Source organism: Nannospalax galili, unplaced genomic scaffold (genome assembly GCF_000622305.1).
Source record: "Nannospalax galili isolate Female #2095 unplaced genomic scaffold, S.galili_v1.0 scaffold7, whole genome shotgun sequence".
NCBI classification, from domain to species: Eukaryota; Metazoa; Chordata; class Mammalia; order Rodentia; family Spalacidae; genus Nannospalax; species Nannospalax galili.
This window is the reverse complement of record NW_008359081.1, coordinates 10,748,670-10,772,996: the sequence shown is the minus strand read 5'-3', so window position 1 is coordinate 10,772,996 and position 24,327 is coordinate 10,748,670. Positions and strand designations below refer to the sequence as shown.

Below are 24,327 nucleotides of genomic sequence, written 5' to 3'. Positions count from 1 at the left end.
GCCATTTGAAAATATGATTGGGTCACCAATTAAAAAAGGCTTTTAAGCATTAGCATTTAACATAAACTAATATTCTGTGATAATATTGAGAACAAAGCTGTTTGTTTATTTTCTTTTTCCTTCCTTCCTTCCTTCCTTCCTTCCATTTCCTTCATCCTGTTGATGAGGCTTTCTCCTGTTGTTTCTAATTGGCTTACTGTTTCACTTCCTTCTTCATTTCAGCCTGAGTATTCTTCAATATTTCTAACTCTTTTCTGAATTCATTCATTCAGTTCATCCCTATCTTCCTTCATTTCTTTGGTTTCTTTGTTTGTGGTTTAAATTCACTGAATTCTTTTATCATGTTTATAATTGTTCTTTTGAGTTCCATATCCTGCATTATCTCTAGGGGGTTAGTTCTCATTGTACTCCTCTAGAGGACTATTGGTATTTGGTGGGGATATGTTATTTTGGTTTTTCATATTATTTTTTCTCTGTGATTTTTATATGTGAATTTCTTTTGTAGTTTCTGATTCTAGTGTGAGACTCAGGCTTCAAGTTTAGGTCTACTTCTTTTTGTGAACTTTATGTGCCTTTGTGGTTTACTTCTGGGGCATGAAAAGGTGTTTCTTCTAAGCTTCCCGTTCTCTCTTTTGATTTTATACTGGAGTCGTGGGATTGCTTTTGTCTTCAGGAGTTCCCACAGAGGCCCAATTCAGGTGAGGGTCAGATGTTTTCAGGCTTTCTCCTAAGTTCTGGGTCTTTCCAGAAATGATTTTGGCCTCAGGAATTTGGTGGTTGGACTGGCCTTGGAACCTGGCCCAGGAAAGATGCCAATCTAGGACAGCTGGTGGCCTTGCCACCTAGAGATGCAAAGGCAAATGGGGCCAGAAGACGCCTGAAGGCCTCATGGGGACTGCACTGAGGAGCCAGGTTGGTCTGGAGGCAAAGGATCAGGAAGAGAAAAGGTCAGCCACCTGAGTCCCAGAAAGAGGCTGGTGGGTGGTGCAGGCCCAGGAGGCGAGGGCGGGACCAAGCCCTGAATCAGTGCTCCTGGGGCCCAGAGAAGGCACTGCCTTGGTCTGGATGAAAAGGATCAGGAAGCATTATTGGTTTCCTAGGCATCTGGGGCCCCAATACAAGGAGTGGGGCAGGACCCAAACAAGGAGAGAATGGCAAGGGAGATGAGATGGTGAATGAGACCCGGGGAGTCAAGGCGAGGAGATTGCAATGGACTTACCCCAGAGAGAGGCCTGCCAATAGGAGAGAGGCCTGCAGCAGTCCGCATTTGCAATTTTTATGTCCTCTCTTCTGCAAAGATCTCTGAGCTTTGGGATATAGAAGTTTGATATAGGTGTCCTATTCAGAAATAAGCACTCTGCAGCCTCTTATTGTCTGCATGTTGGCCAATTGTGGTTCTCTGCATTAATAATGATCTTCTGTATAATGACTATTCTTTTCTGGGAGTTGAGCAATGCATTAATATATGGTTATAACAAGTTATTATAAATAATTTTAATGCTATATATTTTTTAAATATTTTATTTATTGTTTTTATTTCATATGTGTGTACGTATTGCCTTCATGTAGGTAAGTGCACCTGTGTTGTGCAATCCCCACAGAGGTCAGAAGAGGCTGTTGGATCACTTGGGACTTGAAATATGGACAGTTGTTAGCTGCCATGTGGGTACTGGTATTTGAACACAGGTCTTCTGCAAGAACAACCAGTGTTCTTAACTGCTAAGCATCTCTCCAGCCTAAAACTATATCTTTTACAGGAATAGCTGTATTAGACTTTCTCTGATGGTCTGTGGGTTGTCTAGCCTCAGGCTCCTAGCCTTGATACCATGTCTGGTATGAACTCCATACCAAGAAGCAGATGTTAAATCCATTTAAAAAGTAGATGCTTACTCCTATAATATTCTTGCCGCTATTCTACAAGTAGGCATATCTTCTAGGTCAGTTGTTGAAGCTCAGGGGATTTATAGCTGGGAAAAGTTCATGCTAAATTTTCTCTTAAGTAGTTTGCATAGCACCTACTAGCTTTATGAAAGCTAGGCAGTAGAGAATTGACATTGAAATCAATACCAGCTTGATTAGTTTGATTTATTCTTGTTTGTTCAACAGTTCATGGTTGTAATGTCTTCAGCAATAAGGCATTACTGAAAATTTTTGGTGGCTAACCAAGAGCAGGGGTAATGGGCAGTATTGTTTTAGTTTTGTGAGATATGCCTCGTTAACAACTTCACAAAAAGCAGTCCATTCCTGGCACTGGGCTTTTTCTGTGCAAGTGTATTTTGTCTAATAAAGGCAATATCCCAGTTATAGGTAATTCTTTTAAATCTATTTTTAATAATGTGCATGCCTTGAGTCCCTTCTATAGTGGTGAGTTTCCATATGGCTTTTTGTAAAGGCCTTTCATGTTAGCTATCCATCCCTGTTCTTCCTCGGTTTTGCCCTCTCATTCATTGCCCCATTTAAACCTTCCTACTCTGTTATTTCCCTTTTCACTTTTGTCTGTTTGACAATATTATTTGGTGACATATAAATACAACTTTTTAGTCACATTTATAAGCCAGAAAGATATATTTTCAGTTATGATAGCACTATCCTAGAGTTTAGTTAGAGAAAAATAAAGATTTTTTTTCCTGATGGCATTGGTACAATTATAATGACACTACAACATTTTCACATATTCATGACTATAATGTAATCTTTGAGTAATAAGAAAGGACCAGACTCATCTGTCCATGCTGTTCTTACTCTCTCACAATTGGCACTGTTTTTTACGCAATTGTTTGCTAGTCCTTATTTTCTTGGAGCATGTAGTAAGAAGAGAAGAGATGATGAGATGATAAAGTGATAGAAATAGAAAATAACTTTAAGATACTTTAGGTAAACAAGCTCATGAAAAATCTCTTCGGGAAGACAATACCTAAACTATGTCTTGAGCAGTGATTTAAAGGGGGAAACATTCGAAGACCTGGTGGGAAAATCTATTCAGATGGAACAGAGAAAGGGGTAGTATGTCTGAAGCAGTCCTTAGATTAGATTGGCATTCAGATTCTGGATCATAGAAGAATTTCATGTAAATAATTTTGATTTTTATTCTTAATATGTTGGTATTTTATCAGTTTTTATTCAGAAAAATGGCATCCAATTTAAAGTTTGAGTGGAAGATTAAGATCACTACAGGAGCTAAAGTGTGGTGGGAAAATAACCAGGAGAAGGTGGCACTTGAAACTCAGTCAAAGTGATTGCCCAGAGAGTGAAGGAGTGGTCCATTAGTGCAGTAATGATAAAGTCGAATAAGATGCTATGAAAATGGATATCTGATTTGCAAAACTGAAAGTTAATGAGAAGCTTTAACAGAAATGCTGTGGTAGGATAGTGGTCACAGTGAATAGCAGGATAAGTAAGTGGAGAGAATCATTATAAAAATGTGACAGGTTTTTCAATGAAGTTCAAAATATTCAATAGCACATGAAGGTTGCTAAGTCAAGAGAGTGTATTTTATTTGTATGCTTATGGAGAATTTCAGTAAACAAAAAAAGGTTGAGGATGCTAGAGGCACAGATAATTAAAATAATGTCCTTGGAAGGTGGAAGGTATGTGAGAAGAAGATGCTGCTGTACCTTTCACAATGTATGACCTGCCAACTGTTCTTTCTAGCTCAATTGACAATAGAAAAACATCGCAGAGTAAACTAGCAGAAAATTTGTTTGAAATGGGTCTGGAGGGATTCCATTACCTCATACATGGGAGGAAAATAAATCACATTAACTAGGGAGAGATATTTTTAATACTTTTTTTTTCTTTTAGGTGCTTCAAGAAGATTTAGAACAGGAACAAGTCAGGGTCAATTCTCTCACTCACATGGTGGTGGTGGTTGATGAATCTAGTGGAGATCATGCAACTGCTGCTTTGGAAGAACAACTTAAGGTCAGATTTCAATAAAAGAAAAACAACCTGCATATGTCCTTTCAAACATTTAATTACAATTTGAAAATGTATTTACAAAGTTCCGAATGTAATTTCTTTCAGGTAGTTACGTGCAATCTATTTATTAATTCTAATTCAAATTATTTCTTTTTATACTTCATTTTCATTAACTTATGCTACTTGCTCACACAGTTTATTTGCCTTTAAGGAAATACACAAATTCAGATTTATTTATTATTATAGTTGAAACACATTCATTGGCTAATGAGTGTAAACAATACTGTTCATATATTCCTCAAACCCACAGTCTGAGAGAAGACAAATAATAACTTAAAATGTATTATATTCTGTTAAGTGACAAAAAATCGAGTGCTTTCAGTATATTTATTACTTTAAGTTTCCAGTTTTAATTTTTCTGCAAAGACGGAATGTTTAAATTGTGGAAGTTGGTTAGAGAAGTTATTCAGTCTTTCAAACCCCTTCTAACCTAACTTATCTGTGCTTTTGGAACTGTATGAAATATGGTAGCAAATTCATGTAATTTTAACACTTGGGACGTAGAGGCAGGAGGATCATCAGCAGTAAACACAAGTGATCCTCCTGTCTCCTTCCTCTAACCCTGGGCTTTTGGATTATAGACATGCGACACAACTCCCGACTTTTTACATGGAGGTACTAGGGATCAAACTCCTTTTCTTTTCCTTTTTGTAAATATTTTTTTTTTTATTTTATGTGTATGTCTGTATTGCCTGCATGTAGGTAAGTGCACCCGTGTCATGCAATGCCCGCGGAGGTCAGAAGAAGCTGTTGGATTCCATGGAACTGGAGTTACACACAGTTGTTAGCTGCCATGTGGGTGCTGGGATTTGAACTCGGGTCTTCTTCAAGAACAGCCAGTGCTCTTAACTGCTGAGCCATCTCTGCAATCCCAACTTCTTTTCTTATGGTTGCATGGCAAACACTTTACTGACTGAGCCACCTCCCCAGTGCTCTCTGCTTTTGAGGCATTCACTGGGCCCAAGAAAGGCCTGTTCTTCCCTTGTGACAAATAGGGACACAAGTCCAGTATGTCAAAGGAGCCTATCAATATATGTTTAAATGGCTTTATTAACTGAAAATATTCTTAAGCAGTATTTTCTACCTAACCTATAACACAGTTTCTTAAGGCCTTATCTGTGTTTTCTTCCCTTTTTATGTGATTTTTTTTTCTGACTAGTGAAATGTCATTTCCTCAGGTTTCTGCTTTAGACTGCCAATCTGTAACAATGTTATCTCATTTTCTGTCATTTAATGACAAAGGGAGAAAAAAATCAGATTGGGCACCTTTACAACCAAGCATTAATGTCTATTCCAATCAGTGTTAATTGTTTACATTTCAGTGTAAGGGCAGGAATCTGAAAAAGCTTGTTATAGTGTATGCTAATACATCATTAAATAAATGATCAGTTTTATTGTGCAGACATATATACTCCTGACCACCTAAAGGACTGCATTTTTTTAAGGAGTCCACACTTCTCATAGGAAAATGACTAATTACTGGAAGGAAAGAATTCAATATTAAACCTTTCCTAGACTTTTACTGAAAAAGATAATCCTATGGAACAGTTCTTTCGAATGATGACTTATTAAAGAAAAAGAGAACAGAACATTTATTTTTAAGTCATAGAATATTTCTAGGTACCGATAATGAATTGACAACAGTTAATATAATTATTTTAAGGTGATGCTTGTGGGGCTGAGGCATCTTTTAAAACAGTCTGTAGAGCTCATTAATGGTGACTGGGATACACTTTACATAAGCTAAGTTGGTAGCGGTGAGCCTAAGTTTTATATAGTCATTTAGACATCTGTTTGCTGTGGCTGGAGAGATGGCTCACAGGGAGGATAAAAGTGCTTGCTGCTCAATCTTGAGGACCGGAGTGATGATCCTAGTACCCAAGAAACAAGCAACAAACTGAGTGTTCCTCATCTCAGGGTGGCAGAGTGCAGAGACAGAAGGATCTTTCAGGTTTGCTGGTATCTAGAACAGCCAAGGAAGCAGGTGGCTCAGATACAAGGAGAAAGCCAATCTCAAAGTAATAGGTGGAGAGGTAGAGGGGAACACAAGGTACCCTCTTTTGGCTTGTATGCATGTACACACATGTGCATACATTCACAAAGGCATGTACACAAAAACACAAAGAAATAAAGATACTGCTTTTAATATTTATCTTATTTTCTGCTTTTATTTCATTAGTGCAGAGATACATACTAAAATAGCTGTTTCTGTATTTATATCCTTAATTTACAGAAATACAATTGATCTGCCCCTGATTGTCTTTCATTATCCCTTTGTAGATTCCCATTTAGGTCTGTGTATCAAAGTCCATTGACTTTTAAACAATAAAGCATTTAAAAAGACTGTGTTAGTTGAAATTAAATAGAAGGAAACATCCTGATATAATTTTTCTTCCTATTCCATCATTTGTCTCATTACCAAAGAAATCTGTGTTTAGATTTTATACCTCACTTAACAATATTTTGGAACTACCCTTGGAGAACCTAATGTTTGATTTTTGTGTATTAATGATTGTTTCTTAGATACTTGGCAAATGCAGTCTTCCTTACCTTCTTTAAGATGTTAAAGAAAAATGGGAGAAGATGACAGAGAAGGAGAAAGAAAGGAGAAATAACAAAGGATAAAATGATAAAAATATTAGAAAATTTCCTTTACAAGTAATTAAACTACACTTGGTTTGCCATAAAAATCCAAAGTTGGCTTAAAAATCTGTGAAATTGGGTTGGAGAGATGGCTCAGCAGTTAAGAGCACTGGCTATTCTGGAAGAAGACCTGAGTTCAAATCCCAACACTGACATGGCAGCTAACAACCATCCATAACTCCAGTTCCAGGGGATCTGACACCCTCTACTGACCTCTGCAGACATTGCACGACAAAGGTGCAGGCAATACACTAATACAGAAAAATTAAAATAATAAATAAAACAAAAAAATCTGTGGACTCTATTATGTTTCATACTAGGGTCAGAATGCAATTTGCATTTGGAAATGCAATTTTGTATTTGGAAAAATTAAAATAAAGTGAAATATGTGTAAGAACCCCATGCAATAATAATAATAATAACAACAGCAACATGATCATATAACTTAATATGGATCATCAAGAATTTAATTAATGAAACATCTGCTCATTCACATGTTCTTCCCGAAGAGCTGTCAGTGTTGAATGCCTTACTTCTATTTTCCTACAAAGTTTCAACATGTCTTGAAACACCACAATGTCCTGAACTCTTCTGCTCCCAGTCAATTGAAATACCATTCACAAGCTCATAATGGATAACCAGTTGATTTTAGTGAAGTGATTAAAACTGGTATAAGTAGAAAGGGAAATTATGTACATGGTATAATAAGAAAAAAACAATATGCCAAATTAGAAACAAAATATGTTCCTATAGAAGATATTTTTTGCACACAGAGAGCACATCTTTACATATGCCCAGTTTGTTCTGTTATTATAGAATTATGTTAGAATTTCTCAAATAGACTTCTTGAATTATACATTGTAAATGATTTGAAGAGAAAACAAAGATAAGTCAGAAATGACTCTTAGTGATTTAAAAAGATGACACATTTTATGAATGATAATATTCTGAAAGATCCAATGCCCTTTGAATTAATTTGTTTCCCAGGTATTCTACCCATCATCAGCATTATCACACCAGATCTGAGCGTTGCCCTTAGCTTTACATGTTTCCAGAGTATAATTGTCCAGAAATCCTGTAAACAATAATAAGGCCAATTAGCTATTTGTTGAGAGATACCTTGAATAAATAACTGATATTGATAATTGGTATAGAGTACTCAGTTTTGGAGGACATTACCACATATTTCTAAGCATTCTACATCCCAGTTATGCAAACACATTATTGTTACAGTGTTAGTATGTCCCAAGGTTTTTGTTCATAGTGGGTATAAGCAGTGAATAAAAGTGAATGTCACACCCTTCCCTTCTGGGATGAGTAAATTCTATACCTACTACCTTCTGGGAACCTTGGAAAAATGGTGGCCATTTCCTAGGTTCTTTCTTTAGAAATGACTTTGTTTTGTTGTTCATGACCACTATGGGACACATTTTAGAAAGGATGACTGCTATGTTGATATTTGTAATCACGTAAATAAAATTGGCATTAATATAGTATAAAATATTTAAAATTAACAAAATAAATTACAATGGATAAAATTTATGCCTCAAGAAAGGGATAAAAAGACCTGGACTGATTCCTGAGAAAACTGATTTTCTAACTATAGTTTAAATATCACTAGGACATAAGAGAGGATGCTAAATAAAATGTATAAAAAGACTATTTTTGAATAAAGGCAGAGTTTTTAGGGAGGGAAGTGGTGTATCAAGTAACCATAGTAACTACAAGACACTGAAAGGTCAATTGAACTACAGTATTAAAATTGAAAAGAATGGGAGGACATCAAGGGCTGTGGCAATTGCCTGAGTTATTTTAGGAGTCTCTTGGACCACCCTGGCCAACAACTCAAAGGAAGGTATCTCCTGTTTTGCACTGTTTCTTCTAATGTAGCCTTTAACTATCTATACACATGAACTCTTGTAGAGATAATGTATGTATAATTCTCAGTAGTTTGTTGGACTAATATGGGTCCCTCTGGTTTTTTTAGGCTAGCTAGGCATTATTCATCTCTCTCTCTCTCTCTCTCTCTCTCTCTCTCTCTCTCTCTCTCACCTTTACCCCATGGTTTCCCCACTTAAACTGTCCCCATTTTCCCCATTTCGCCCTTCATAATACTCATCTCCTTATTTGAGATTTGAGAGAGCATGTTTAACAAATGTTTCTGCTCAAACTGAATAAGGGCATGTAGAAGAATGAAAATAGATTCCTATCTCTCAGCACACACAAAGCTCAACTTCAAATGTATCAAGGACCTTATAAGCACAGGAAAGGGCTTTTGTTTTTCAGACAAAGTTTCAGTTAGCACAGCCTGTCCTCCAACAAGCTAAGTGTGACTTTGACCTTTCTGATCCTCCTGACTCGATTTCTGGGATGTAGAATTATAGGTGTGCAACACTATGCTTGAGCAGTTTAGTGGAACTTAATTGGAATTATTTGTGTTTCAAGAATTTTGTAACAGGCCGGAATAAAAATTATTTAGAATATCCAGTGAGCAAGCATATTGTATTTTTAGTCTCAAAAGGAAGTTATATAAAATAAGTGAAACTGCGATACAGAGAAAGCCTGATTTGAACATTTGGTCTTTGTGACTGGCTGAGATCCACCTATTTCACAGAAAAATAGGTTACAAACTATGTACATATCATTTTAAAGTTGCAGGTCACTGCAATTTAAGAATGCTTTAGTCCAAGTTCAAAGTATATATGGAACCAACTTTAATACAAGTGTGATTTAGTTTAACAGAGTATGAACATATATACTATGCATATATTGTGATTATATGCTCTTATTATATATAAATATTTTGATTATGCATGCACATTCTGCATGTATTTAAGTGCACCCATTCATACAATGCCCCCAGCAACATGAAGAGGGAGACAGAATCCCTAAAACTGGATTATAGATGGTAGTTAGCCTCTATGTGGGTACTGGGAACCAAACCCAGGTCCTTTGAAGGAGGAGCCAGTAAACTGAACCACTGAGCCATCTCTCTAATACTTCGCGTGTATATATTATCTTAAAATATGGACATATTAGGGAGCCATTATTAAATTGTATAGTCAAGGGAAGCTTCATTGGGCAAAGCTACAATAGTACAAGGAAGTTAATTTGGAGATGCAAAGGTCTTTTAACAAATTTATCTCTGAAAACTTACAAACACCTAATTTGATCCTAAAGGATGTATATTGTTCTAAGAAGATAGTTATTTATAATTATCAAAGACCCAGAAACATGGTAGTCATGATTATAGTTTACAGAAGATATATTTATGAAAATGACTTTCAGCACAACAACAGTTATAATACCAAATATTTAGATCTGTTTTCCTATATAGTCTATGACTTGAAGACTGCAATTCTGGATTGCACATACAACATATAAAAGATTCAATTTTTTGTTAACTATGTGTAATCTTGAAATAACTGCCATTTAAAAAATTAAATATCTACCCAAATGATACATAGAGACAAGAATGATATTTTGAAGAAAACCTGGAAAGCATAAATATAGAGGAATTATTGAACATAACTTCCTTTATATGCACTGATAGAGTTTCATACCCATCTCATTAAGTTAACAAGCATGATTTTTCAATCCAGTAATAATTTCAGAAAACCAGGAATGTCTGTAATTACTATAATATAGCTTCTAAAATTGTGACATAAAAATCAGCTTTATATCAAGTGGTGTTGTTTTACACAAGTATGTGCTAATTTTAAGACAAATTATTGGTGGTGATTTATTAAACTGAGTCAATACAAATAAGTGAATATCAAGTATTTTGATTTTTTGTAATGAAATTTACACTGCCTCCCAAGATATATATATGGATAAAAGGATTTTTCCCATTTCTTTGAGGATTGTTAAAGAAAGTTTATGACTTGATATAATCTTTCTAGTTTTTTATTTATCCTTTAGATAATTGACCTAAAATTACTAGATTGTTTTATTCACACCCCATTATCAGAAAATTGAGAGAAAGAAGTCATGTAAATATGTAGCTGGATACCATTTAAATTTCTTCCCTATAGAAGATGTTAGTCAGGATTTCTTCTCCTGCATCAAATTAGAAAATTTATAATAATATTCTGTGGCGTTATGCCATATGTAAATATTGTATACTTATCTGTCCTGTCTTAAGTCAGTAAATTTTCTGAAATACGGTTGCTTATGACTCAATCGCTCTCAAAATAAATGGAATATGTTTGAGATGATGGCCTGGTTTCTTATCCATAAATGTAAATATAAATGTGCATATATGTGTGTAACTATGACTTCAACATTTATATTTACCTCTATGAATTCAACCAAAATCATATAAAAATATTTGAAAATAAACATGAATGTGTACTATATGTACCAACATTCATTATCTAATAAAAATACACTATAACAACTATTTATATACTATACATTATAAATTCAGAGATAATATATAGGTGTACAGATGGATATACATATGCACTATACACATGGTATACCATTGTATGTGAAACTTGAGCATCTGGAAGTTTTACTAAGTAGAGAGGTCCTGGAATAAATCACCAGGGAATACTGAAGTGTAACTATGCTTGAATATATGTGCATATAATTACTTATTAATAAATATTCGGCATGTGCATATATACACAAATATATAAATGAGAGAGGGCAGGATATGTGTGAGAGATTGTGGAAAATGCACAAATATGTGCATTTAAACTTACTTGAGCACCAGCTTGTTATTAAACCAAGTAGGATGGTATACATCCTGGTAAAATTATATACAATGATGAACATGTAAAATATCAATATACACAGAACTTATGTTCTGTGCTTTATTGAGTATAACATATTTGAATCCAAGATGGCTAATCTATTTTAGGTGACTTTTCCAGGATAGGGAGGCATCCTGTGAAGAATGTTTGTAAAAACATGGATTCTTTAGTCTCATGAAAAACCTAATCAGAGAGATGTGGCTTACAGTAACATTGATATATTCAAAGAAATGTATTTTTAAATATTTTTTATTTTTATTTTTTAAAACTTTAAAAAAATTTACTGATTATTATTTTATGTCTATGCGTGGATTGGCTGAATGTAGGTAAGTGCACCCGTGTTGTGAGGTCAGAAGAGGTTGTCAGATCTCCTGAGACAGGAGTTAGGGACAGTTGCTAGCTGCCATGTGGGTGCTGGGAATCGAACCTGTTCTTCTGCAAGAATAACCAGTGTTCTTAACTGCTGAGCCATCTCTCCAGCCCCTCATTTTATATTTTTAATTCAGGAGATTTGTGATTTCACAAGTAGGCAGGATTGGATAATTCTAGATGTCTTCTACTGGTTTTCTTTCTTTTACTCCATTTCCTCTCAATCCCCTTTAGAAGTTTTACCTACAGGTCCAGAAAGACTGTCACTCTGCAGGGTGCCCTTTAACTCATTGAGTACTCTCTCCCCCTAAGATCCACTTCTATAACTGAATTCTCCATTTTTGCCACTATACCACCCTTTCAGGATGACACATACAACCCACAGTCCCCATTTATGTTTTCCTTTTCAGTTCTCTGCAATTAAGGTCACAATATACTTTAGCTGCCTTCATGTTTCATAATTTTAATTTTTTTTCCTGTAACCAATTTCACAGAACTAATCCTTTATAAAAAGCCTGGTGAAGATGATCGCTCTATTCTTTCTTTCCCGCTGCTACAAGATCTGCCTGTAGCCCCAGATGGCCTGGAATTCGCTATGTAGATGATCAAACAGACTTTCACCTACTCTTGCCTCTCATTGCTGGGATTGATGACATAAGCCACCTTACCTGTCCGTACCTTTTTTTTTTTTTTTTTTTTTTTTTTTTTTTTGTCTTTTTGCGGTAGCCCCAGCTATCCTGGAACTCTCTATGTAGACCAGGCTGGCCTTGAACTCACAAAGATCTGCCAGCCTCTGCCTCCCAAGGATTAAAGGTGTGCGCCACCACGCCCGGCTCATACCTTTTTATTTTATGTGTATGAGTGTATTGCCTGCATGTATGTAAGTTCATCCGTTTCATGCAATGACCGCGGAGGTCAGAAGAGTGAGTCAGATTCCCTGAAACTGAAATTACGGACTGTTGTTAGCCACCATGTGGGTGCTGGGATTCAAACCCATGTCTTCTCCAAGAGCAGCAGTGCTCTTAACCTCTGAGTCATTCTCCAGCTCTCAGGCTTGTCCATTCTTATACTCATTTTTCCCATTGTTACTGTGAAATTAGGATGTGCTTTTAAAGGTATATTTAATAGTTTTTCCTCTGCATCAAAGTCCAACTTACTTGCCATTCTGAATGAAATATGATTATTTTCCAGTCTCTCTAGATTTCTCTCCTTTCAGACATGCATTCTATTCACATAATCAGTTTCAGGTAACCCAGTATATCACCACTTATTTCTGCATACCATCTCCTCCCTTCTAGTTTTTTATAAAGAACCTGATAAAATGTTGAGAACTAGAGTCACCCTGTTATGCTAGTATAGAACTTCAATATTTATTCCTCCTAAAGTATTTGTTACCAGTTTTTCCAACCTCTGTCTTTTTCCCTCCTACTATAATTCCTAGTCACTCATGATTATATATCAACTCTGTGACTTTATGAAAACAATGTATTTTAGCTTTCTAATATGAGTGAGAACATGCAGTACTTTTTCTTTCTACATTTGATTTATTTCACATATATTTATTTGTATTACATAAGAACATTCTTAGAGTGTAAAAGGAGGTTTGGAGGCAGGGAACTATTCATTGGAATATTGAGTACGAACAGGAATGTGATGTGTTCAAGTGTTTTAGAAGAGGTCCTATACTGTGTTCTCCCAATGAACATTATGCGCTGCTTGAATACAAGTAAATATAAGGTAATGCTGTCCAATCTGTTCTAACAGAAGCAGAGTCTTCTTTCATTCTGCAAATAACTTTAGTTTTGACAACATGAGTCTCAATATGACTTTAAGAAGAAAAAACTATGAAAGCAAGGTCAAATTGTAAAGAAGTTCAATGCTGAATTTTGCCAGTGTTTTGCAAATGATTATAGTTATTAGAAGTGGCAAAGTGAATGTAGAAGTAGAAAATAAAGAATTCCAGATATTTAGTGTCATCTTTTTTGACTTGTTCTTATTAATGTGTTGTACTTTTAACAAATGAAATGTGTGAGCATTGTACAGATTACAAAAGAAATGTGTCATAAATCAGTTATTTTGAAATTTGAGAAATGAATAAAGAAAATTGTTTGAAAGGAAACTATAGTGGGCTTATTTGATCAGAAATTATTTTATATTATCCCCAATTCTATCAAGGCTAACAAGTGAAGTGCGTAACTGAAGATGTTCTAATATATATCTTTGGGATGAAATAGGGGGGAAATCTCTAAAACATTTAACCCTTAGGTTACTTGTAAAAGGGAACATGGATGAAAAAAACATTAAGGCAGTGATCCCAGATAGCTTGACCAGGCTCTAATGGATGGATGCACACCAAAGAACATTTAATACACAAACTAGTCTTGATAGGCCTTAACATACATGAAAGAATGCATGAAATCTAGTGAAGGATTGTAGGGATGTGCAGACAGGGGTGGTGATCTAAACATGATCAAGATGTATCAAGTCTACAAAAATTTAATAAAAATGTATGTTGTCAAAAATGTCTTGATTCAATTTTGGAAATATTACAAGTGACATTATTATGGATATACAATTAAGATATAATTTTCTGATCATATTCACACTTTTATATTGCAGATGTATATGCAGCATTGAAATTCTAGAGAGTTCAGTATGTAAGAATGAGTTCTCAATTTTGACATAAAAAGCTATACAGTCACTAGTAGTAAATGATCTTGCACATTATACCCAAGTCCTTGATACTTAAATATCTCCCTGTTTAATTTGAGATTTTTTGATGAATATATAAAGATATCACTTGCCTTTCATTCATATGTTCTGACAACTAATAAGTGTGCAACCCGTATTAGTTGTTTATTGGTCAAGTTAGTGTCTTCTTTTGTGAAGTATATATTTTTCTATTGAAGTATCTCTATTTATTTTAGCTACTCATTTTAGCAATTTAAACTATATATTCCTGGTATCAATCTTTTGTTGGTTATAACTTCCATTTTAATAGGAGCCTTGCACTTTTACAATTTAAAGATTTCTCTTTTTAATAAAGACAAGTTTGCATTTAATATATTCCATTTCAATGTTTTATTTTTACCATAGTGATTGTTTTTGTTTAAAAACAAAAATATCTGTTTTCAAATTTTGAAGCTATTCACCTGGATCACCATTTGGAAAAATTATTTGTTTACATTTTAGATAAAATTTGCCAGAAATTGCTTTTGTGAAGAAGAGATAGATGCCCATATATTCTATACAGATTCTAGTGAAACAGAACTAGTTATTGAAAATACAATCCATTTCACCAAGATGTACAGTGTAACTTTTGATATACATATATTCAAATGTTTATATATACCTGGATCATGTTGTCAGCTCTATGAAGTTGAATTTTTCATCACCCCATCCCTAGGCTATGACAATAGACTAATTACTATGCATTGTTAGAATCATAAATAGCTAAGACCATGCCAGACAGTTAAAAAGGTAATGAAGATGTTACTGCATATTGTCACCTTATGGATCAATACTGTTGCCATTTGCAAAGCACTTTGAACTTGATTCCAATTAACGAAAGGCAATGAGATACTCTAAACACAGAATTGATCAGAACATGAGTAATGAAGCATTAGAGGGTTGAATGATCAATGTAATTAGGTAATTTATTTACAAGTGTTTACTGAATGGAGGCTCCTGCCCAACTACACAGACTAGGAGGCCGATGTGCTATTTTCTCTATTATTTTTAAATGGATCTTAAGTCCTTCATGAAGTCATCCCTGTATTGTTGAAGATTGATATACCATAGAGTTTCATAATGTATAATTGCACGTTTATTTAATGTAAGCTCTCTAGGAATAAAATTTACTAAATAATATTTAGGGAGCACCAATTGTTTTCTTGTTAGTTCATCAGTAAAAGCAATTCATAGCTGTTTTTTTTTGTATGTATATATTATTTGGGCACACATGTACTTAACATAAATTTGAAAATCATCTAAGCAACTCACCTCAAAAGTTATGTGATAATTAAAGCAATTTTATGGAAAATGTACATATGTTTGTTGAAAATAAACATAATTGCAGCAAATATTTCAATTCACAGAGAATAACTCTTGTGTATTTAGTCCACTATTCTTTCTCTTAAATATTTTTAAATTTTCAAGTTAGAAGGTCTTGTGCTTTCTTAGGATGTCTATGAGGCTTTTATTATTTTTGTTGTTGTAAATATTGAATATTCTGTTTTAGTTTTCTGATTGGAGGAATTCAGTTGAGTTTGGTTTTGCCTTTGAATCTAAAGACTATTTTAAATTTACTTATTAATTTCCAGTAGTTTATAGCAAAATTATAGATACAAAAGCAGGTTGCAAGTTATAACACTTTCATTTTGTAATCATTTTTCAAGTTATCAATAATTTTTTTGAGCCTAGGTCTTCCTGTAGCCCCAGCTGGCCTGGAACTCCCTATGTAGACCAGGCTGGCCTCGAACTCACAGAGATCCACCTGCCTCTGTCTCCCAACTGCTAGGATTAAAGGGTTGCGTGACCACGTCTGGCTCATGTTATCAATTTTATTTGCCTTAGTATGCTGTGTACTGTAGTACAGTGAGATTATTGTGAATATTAGTTCCTTACTTTAGGCTTTAGAGGTAAGGTACTAATCAGTCACCATTAAGTATATTTCTTACAGGTTTGCCGCAGGTGCCCCTGAGTCCTAGTGTTCTAAGAGATTGTATTATTAAAAAAAATTTTTGTGGGGGCTCAGTTGAACTGACAATATTAGCTTTATCTTTTAATTTATTAATGTAGCAGAACACATTTTAAATTTTCTAATGTTAAAATAGCTTGATTTCTTGAAATATCACAAACATGGTTGAGGTATGTAAATCTTTTTTATTTCTTAGCACATTTTATATATTAACATCTGGTTTACAAATTTCATATTATATCCAAGAATGTGATTGACATTTTTCATTCCTGTAATATGCTAACTGGGTTTAACTGATGATGATGGAGGTTAGAGAATTTACTTTGTGCCTAGAATCCACAAATAGTAAAATTTCAAATTAAAGATTTAATATATTAATAGGCATAAAATTTCCAATTTATCTGCATTTTATTTATTTACTTATTTTCATATTTAATTTTAAGGTTTATTGGATTTTTGAGAATTTCATAAAATATTTTATTGTATTATGTCTCTATATATGTATAATATATATATATACATATATTATAGAGTCAAATTTATATCCTCAAGTGACCTTCATTGTGGCTTCATCCACAAGAACCAGGTCAACCTGTTTTTTTTTTAATTTTCATTTTCCAGAATTTTTATTTATGCATCAATTTAAGCATTTCATATTTTTCAGGGTTGGAGAGTTGGCTCAGAGGTTAAGAGTACTGGCTGCTGTCACAGAGGACCCCGGTTTTATTCTCAGCACCCAAAGGGTGGCTAGCTGTCCCTTAACAACCAGCTGTAACTCCAGTTCCAGGGGAATCAGAAGCCATCTTCTGACCACCACAGGCATTGCACAACATGGGTGCATTTAATGCATGCAGGCAATACACTCATACACATGAAATAAAAAAAAATCTATATATTTCTAGCTATTGGTCCACTAAAATAACAAGATGGTCATATAAAGTTGTAATTGGTCCAAATAATATTTTACAGTATTTTATTACTTGATTTATGAAATTTAGCAGATGTGATAGAAAATGAGAAATTTCTAACCTTTTTGAAAACAGCAAGTGGTCCTTGGCCTATTTTCCCACATATTGGCCACACCAGAAGTCAAGTAGCTCTTGGTTTCTTTGATATCAGTTTAGCTACAATCACCAACAACCTCCCATTCTCTCACACCTATCTAATACATTTTACGATGTATGTATATTGTTTTTTTGTCATGTGTAGTGGTGTACATTTATAATCATAGAATTGTGAACATGACAAAGGAGGATCATGAATTTGCAATAAAAATAATCAAGAACTGATGAATTCCTAGAGAATGTGAAGGAATGTTTCAATGGCAATTTCAGAATGGAACACCGGCACGAATCTGTTTTCCATATCACATTCAGATATGATCTATTTGAGCATAGTCCTATTTTAAACTGGGAAGATAAAAGTTTTCAGCTTTTGTGTGAAGTTTATGCCTTGTATAGTGTAGAAATAAAATCTTCAAACTATAAATTTATATCTCGCATGTTTGACTGTGATCTGTATTATTATTTTGTAATATTTCAGACCTTGCACATTTAGTGAAAGTCAGATTTTCTGTCAACTCATTTCTGAATATTTACCAATCATTCTCATCTGTATAATTAATCACAGATTTCAGAGTACTTGCATATATGTTGTTTTGCCTGACCTTAGTAGCCAGGTCGTTTGGAGATGACCAAAGCTGATACATTTGAGATTCCAAAGAGATATTTCTGATTTGAGCAACAGCAAAACTCAGGCAGGATTTTAGGCACTTTATTGTAAGAAAAAGGATGAACTGATTGGCATGTTCAAATATTCCTCTGTATTGTTAATGACTATGGTAATATTTCACCATCTATAATCTGAGATGAGCAGGACAGAAGTTCCCATAGAACTCTCACTTCTTTGGGCCTTCAAACTCACCACAAATTTCTGGTAGGATAGGAATTTGCTAAGAAGCAGTTCTAAGACAATAATTGAGGTTTTTAAAAAGACATTTAATTTGTATATAATTCAACATCAAGAAAGTATTAAACTGAAAGAGACGGAACTTATCTATTTCAAGGTGTTCAGAGTTGGTAAGGAGCAGTAAACACTCAGTCTTCCAAGGAATACATAGGAATATGATAAATGCTGCGACCAGTGTTTTCACTGGTAGAATACTCCTTTAAAATACTTATGTTTACTTTCTGGCATCCCTATTGAATACACTAGTGGGTTATGGAAACCACAACTGTAATTAAGCTGCCAATGAATATGAAATAACACATGCAAATAACAATGGCAATAGGAAGAGCAAAGGGGTCTTTCCACATTTATTCACTAGCACTTCATAAATATTATATGGAACTGAGTGAAACAGCACAGAGAACATGCTTCTGTCACCACATGTTCACCATGATCACCAACACAAATTTTCATTAACAAATCAAACATTTATATTTACATTTCAAAATAAATGTTAGTAAAGAAGAGTAAAATTTCTTATCTAGAAGTGCAAGTATTTCTGACTTTTTTTATGATTCAGTTATAATGTCAAATATGTTTTAGATCAAATTATAGCATTAAGCTTCAATTTTTTGTCAAATGGGTTAAATAAATGTTTAGCTAAATCGAATCAAACTTTTGCTAAATTACAAAGTGCAATACTCAATATAACATATGAAAATGTGGAAAACTCGAAAGAGATTCAGAATCTCTACAACTCACTGGAGATTAGGCCAGATTTGAAGGTATATCTTTCTTGTTGATTCTTTATTGAGTAAATGGCATCATGAAAGAGCCAGGTGCATTGGCAGTCAAATCACAGATGCCCTTCTGTGACCTCCGTGTTCATAGACAAGCAGTTTAATCTGTCTATCAATTTCCCCATTGGTAACTGAATCTTTTAAAGAAACAGTCACGTTATTTCTATAGTTGTTTCAATATTTAGTCAGGAGATAGCACAAGATAAATTAAAGAGAAGTAAACATGTTGCTTTATGAGAAACCTCCAATAAGGGTTTAGGAATACATCAGTTTTTATATCCTTGATCATATGTTATTCAAAATATAAGGTATGCCATTTTGTAGTTTACCTTTAGTTAACAGTTTATAAAAACATTCAAAATGGAGAAGAAAATTAGAAAAGTGGCTAAATGATATTTAGTAAGAGTGTCACATTTTTCATGATGATTTTTTTTTTATTTCTTTCAATAAGTTACTTGATGTGACATGCATTTTACAACTTGTAAAATGGAGCTGCTTGTATTTTTAACAGCATAGTTGTTTATAAAGTAAAAATTGAAAAATAAAGAGAAACGTTTATTTTTTAGGAGGCTCATTAAATTTCATTTAGCTGCAGAGTATATTACAGTCTTAAACTGCAATAAAAGGAGATGGGCTTTTTGCTTGCCCTCTCTTATAAAACCCACTGGCTGCTGCATTGTGTGTCTCATGGCACATAATCGTTTACTCTTTAGTAGACATATGCCTGGCAACACTTTATATCTTAATGCCAATCCCATCAGGTGCAGTTTAGCACTCCCATTTTATCACTGACATCAATAACTTCAAGGATTGCTGTACTTAAGTTTTCCCTCAGAGGCTTGTCAAATTCTTGTCAGTTTCCCTTATCCAAATTTTCCTTTGGTGGCCATTTTTTCACATTTGTTGGAAAAGGCAACTCAATCAAATGAAGGAATTCAGATGAGAAATGTTCATGGCCTGATAACAATATAAGATGTGAATTAAATGGGAGGAAAAAATCTTTCCCATTGTGGGTCTGAGCATGAAGGATAATTGAGTAGTGATTTGCCAATGAAAATGTGTTAGTCTAAATGAAGCGACCTTTAGCTTTACTGCTTATGACACCAAATAAAAATATATAGAGAAATTAATTTCTTATCATTTCATAACATGATATAACTCACTGCTTTTCAATTTATGCTTAGAAAGTTTACCTTGCATCAAAAATATATCCATTATTTCTGTAACCGCTAGGGATTCTTATTCTTAAATGTGCACTGTGAGAGACACTGAAGAAATACACATTATTCTCTTCTAGAGAAAAGCTTTCATGTTTTAATGTAAGTGGTTATATCAAAGTTATTTGTTTTTCTCCAGCAGCATTTGATCCAAAGATATTTATTTGCTTAATAATTTGGATATCCTTATTTAACCAATGATAAGTATTTTTGTCATTTTTATTGAATTTTTGATATGTATATATATATATTTCTGAGATAATCTTACCATTGCTTAGTCCTAATGTGAATTTTAATAAAGACTGATATTTTAAAAGAATAAACAGATAAATCCATAAAATCCAGAAATATACATATGTACATATTTATGTATAAATATTTGTTTATGTACCAGTATAAATGTCTATCTGTGGATAGATTTTTAAGAATTTTCTGGAGTTTTACATGGTTCCATTTTATTTTGCTAGAAATTCATAAAAAACACATTTATGGCATAAAGAACAGAAATATATTCTGTTCTATAGGCAAGAAGTCTAAGATAAAAAATAATTGGAAGAGTTGATTTCTTCTGTGAAATACTATTGTCACTTGCAGATGACTGACTTCTTCCTCCTTGCTTATGTGGTCTCTGTTCTACATGCACATCCCTGATATTTATTTTCAGACTTCGCATTTTTCAAGGAGACCATTCAAATTGATTTGGAACCCACTCATGTGAATTCACTGCAAATTAATCTCTTATGTAAAGGTCCTATTGACAAATAGCGGCACATTTTGAGGTAGAGATTGTGTAAGATTTCACACAAACTTGGTAAAGAAATTCAATACGTATTTTATTTTGTTATACTTGGCACATGTAGGTTTTTAATATTTGAATACATTCATTGTGGATAAATGAAATGGAACATAACTATTGACTAAATCATAATCCTATACAGATAATTATTAAAATTATTACCATTGTTTGATCACAAATAGTACTTTTAATGATATTCTTAAAATAAGTATCATAAGTAGTTTAGTTAGGTAGGTAAAATAATGCTCAATTATTAATTAATGTTTTGCAATTCACAATATGTACATAATACACTGTATGACATGTGTTTGTTCTATTGTTTAAATATATTAACCAGCAATAAACCATCTAGATTATGAAAGTTATTGGGCTAGATATTATAGAGGATGCCCTACTAAAAAAATCAATGAGTGATTTATCTACATGATTATAAACAAAATGCTGCTTCATCAAGCTATCGTTGTTTTACACGTAACATTACAGGGTTGGATACAGAAGGGGCCAATAGCTTTCACTGACACACTTTCAATAGGTTTTAGAAAATCCAAAAAGCTTGTTTGTAATAACTCAATGTTTAAGGTAGTGGAAGTCATTGATTTAAGTTGGCGCATTTCCTATGGGTGTCATTCATAGCTTATTCAGGGCAATAATTTCTAGCATAAACAAAGGCAATTCAAAAGGAGTTGAATAGAAAAATAAATTATAAAAATAACAAAATAATTTACAATTTGATGGAGGCAATAAAATTTTTCTTGACATTTGTGAAGATTAATCTGAAAACTCATGACTGATAAAGTGCTTACTACTTATTGCTTGCTAAAAATGATATTTTCTGTTTTAAATAATGCTAGATGAGATAATTAAAAATATTTGGTTCATCAACTCACCTATGAATAGGTACATGGTTTTCATACAACTAATTACATTGTAATGTTTGAATCATACTCAATATCTTTTATATAAGTTGATTGTCACAAAAGAAAGAAATTCTGAAAAGATATTCTAATATATGGAATGTTTTTAATGAAAGAATCAATAATGAGTAAAATTATCTAAAAGCAAATGAAATTCACATAGTTTACATAATTATGAGTAGAAATAGGAAAGGTATTCTATGCACTTCCTATATACATAAGATCTATTGTTTCAAAAATATTAATTTATGTTTCTTAACTTCAGTTTTATAAAAATATGGCATATTTTGAGTTACAGCTACCTATCAGAAAATATTTCTCTTATGTGAAAAAATAATAAAAATTTGAAATTTTACGCTCTGAATTCCTTCAAGTAAATTGCATATTTTTGTCTTAAAATACTCTGGTAACATAAAAATCATGATAATACATATTGTTCCTTTGAAAGTATTGCCAATATGTTTTGTTTATATTATATATTAAAATAGTATGTATATTCAGACATGAAGAGACACATTAACCATATGGCAGATGTTACTCGGGGAATATTAATATTTTCTAACTATAACAGTATATAGAGGATTTCAGTACTCATAATAGTAGCAAATTTTGTAATTATCAAGATTATGGAAACAATGAATGTGTAATAAAACTAAAATCACTAAAAAATTTCTTCTGTAATTCAGATATCAGTCAACTCTAATTATTCAGAAATTATTTTAAAAAGCTTTTCTTTGATTTTGATTTTGTTGTTCATAGGCTTTCTATCTAATATTCAGGCTTTTACATTAAAGAATGCAATTTCATATCTTAGGAAGACCTATTTTCGATGTTATCAGTGGAAAATACTATGTGTCTTTTCATAGCAACAGATTATAGCTGTACATCTACATAGGGTAAAGTGTAATGTTTTGATACATTTATTGTGTATCAATCATTAGTGACTCCATTTTTATCTTACAATACTTTATTTTTTAAATATTTTACTTATTATTTTTGTTTTATGTGTATGAGTGTGTTGCCTGCATATAGGTAGATGTACCCGTGTCATGCAATGCCCACAGACGTTAGAAGAGAGCGTAGGATTCCCTTGAACTGAAGTTATGGACCGTTGCTAGTTGCCATGTGGTTGCTGGAAATTGAACCGGGGTCTTCTGCAAGAGCAGCCAGCGCTTTCAACTGCTGAGCCACTTCTCCAGCCCCCTTTAGTTTTCTTTTAAAAAGTTTTTTGTTTGTTTGTTTGTTTGTTTATTTGTTTTTTATCTGCGTGAGTGGTTTGCCTACATGTATGCGTGTGCACCATGCTCTCGGGGTCAGAAAAGGGAGTTGGAACTGGAGTTACAATTGTGAGCCCTCTAATGGGTGCTCGGTTAAAGGATCCCTGTTCTTTGAAAGAGCAGCAAGTGCTCTTAACGACCTAACCATCTCTCCACCCCTAATTTTTATATTTTCTACCATCTTACACTTGTCGACATTCAAATACTGATAGAAACACTTCTTCGCATTGCTTTCAAATATCTCAGCCTTTGAATCAAAGATTCCAAGAATGAATGAGTGAAACAATATGATTATGAGTTTAAACCGGAAAGGTGTTCTTTACAGGAGACTCAAGATACTTTGGCAAAGCATCCCAAGAATTTTTAAAGAAAATTTATTTAAGTCATTTGCTGATGTGTTTGATTCTCCCATCCTCAGGTTCTGGGAGACCGATGGGCAAATATCTGTAGATGGACAGAAGATCGCTGGATTCTTTTACAAGATATTCTTCTAAAATGGCAGCGATTTACTGAAGAACAGGTGAGTTCTTGAAGTGTAAAGTGGAGCAGGTAAAAATTGAAGAGGTATTAAATTGTAAAACTAGCAAAAAACTTATAATTTTAATAATTCTTCTTTGTAACACTTTGATTTTTTTTCAGTGCCTTTTTAGTACCTGGCTTTTAGAAAAAGAAGATGCAATGAAGAAAATTCAAACAGCTGGCTTTAAGGATCAAAATGAGATCGTATCAAGTCTTAAAAAAATATCTGTATGTATATTTTAACTTTCAATTGCCTTTTAAAAATTCAGTTATGTGTAGTTACAGTTTTTTAGCATTATCTATTTTATCATGCTTAAACTGCATGTTCAATATCTATGCTTAAATTTCAGAATATTCACCATTGCTATATTGGTACTCAATCAAATTTGGGAAAGCTATATATATATA

At 33.5% G+C, this 24,327-nt stretch overlaps 1 protein-coding gene across 1 annotated transcript in view; it reads left to right on the top strand.

Moving 5' to 3' along the window:
- Dmd (dystrophin) overlaps positions 1 to 24,327 on the top strand; it is a 2,373,110-nt gene that overhangs the window by 824,324 nt on the left and 1,524,459 nt on the right. Inside the window, exons 13-15 of the mRNA XM_017795501.2 lie at positions 3,802 to 3,921; positions 23,819 to 23,920; positions 24,040 to 24,147. Of these exons, the coding sequence (XP_017650990.1) occupies positions 3,802 to 3,921; positions 23,819 to 23,920; positions 24,040 to 24,147 (330 nt within the window). The remainder of the gene's footprint in view (positions 1 to 3,801; positions 3,922 to 23,818; positions 23,921 to 24,039; positions 24,148 to 24,327) is intronic.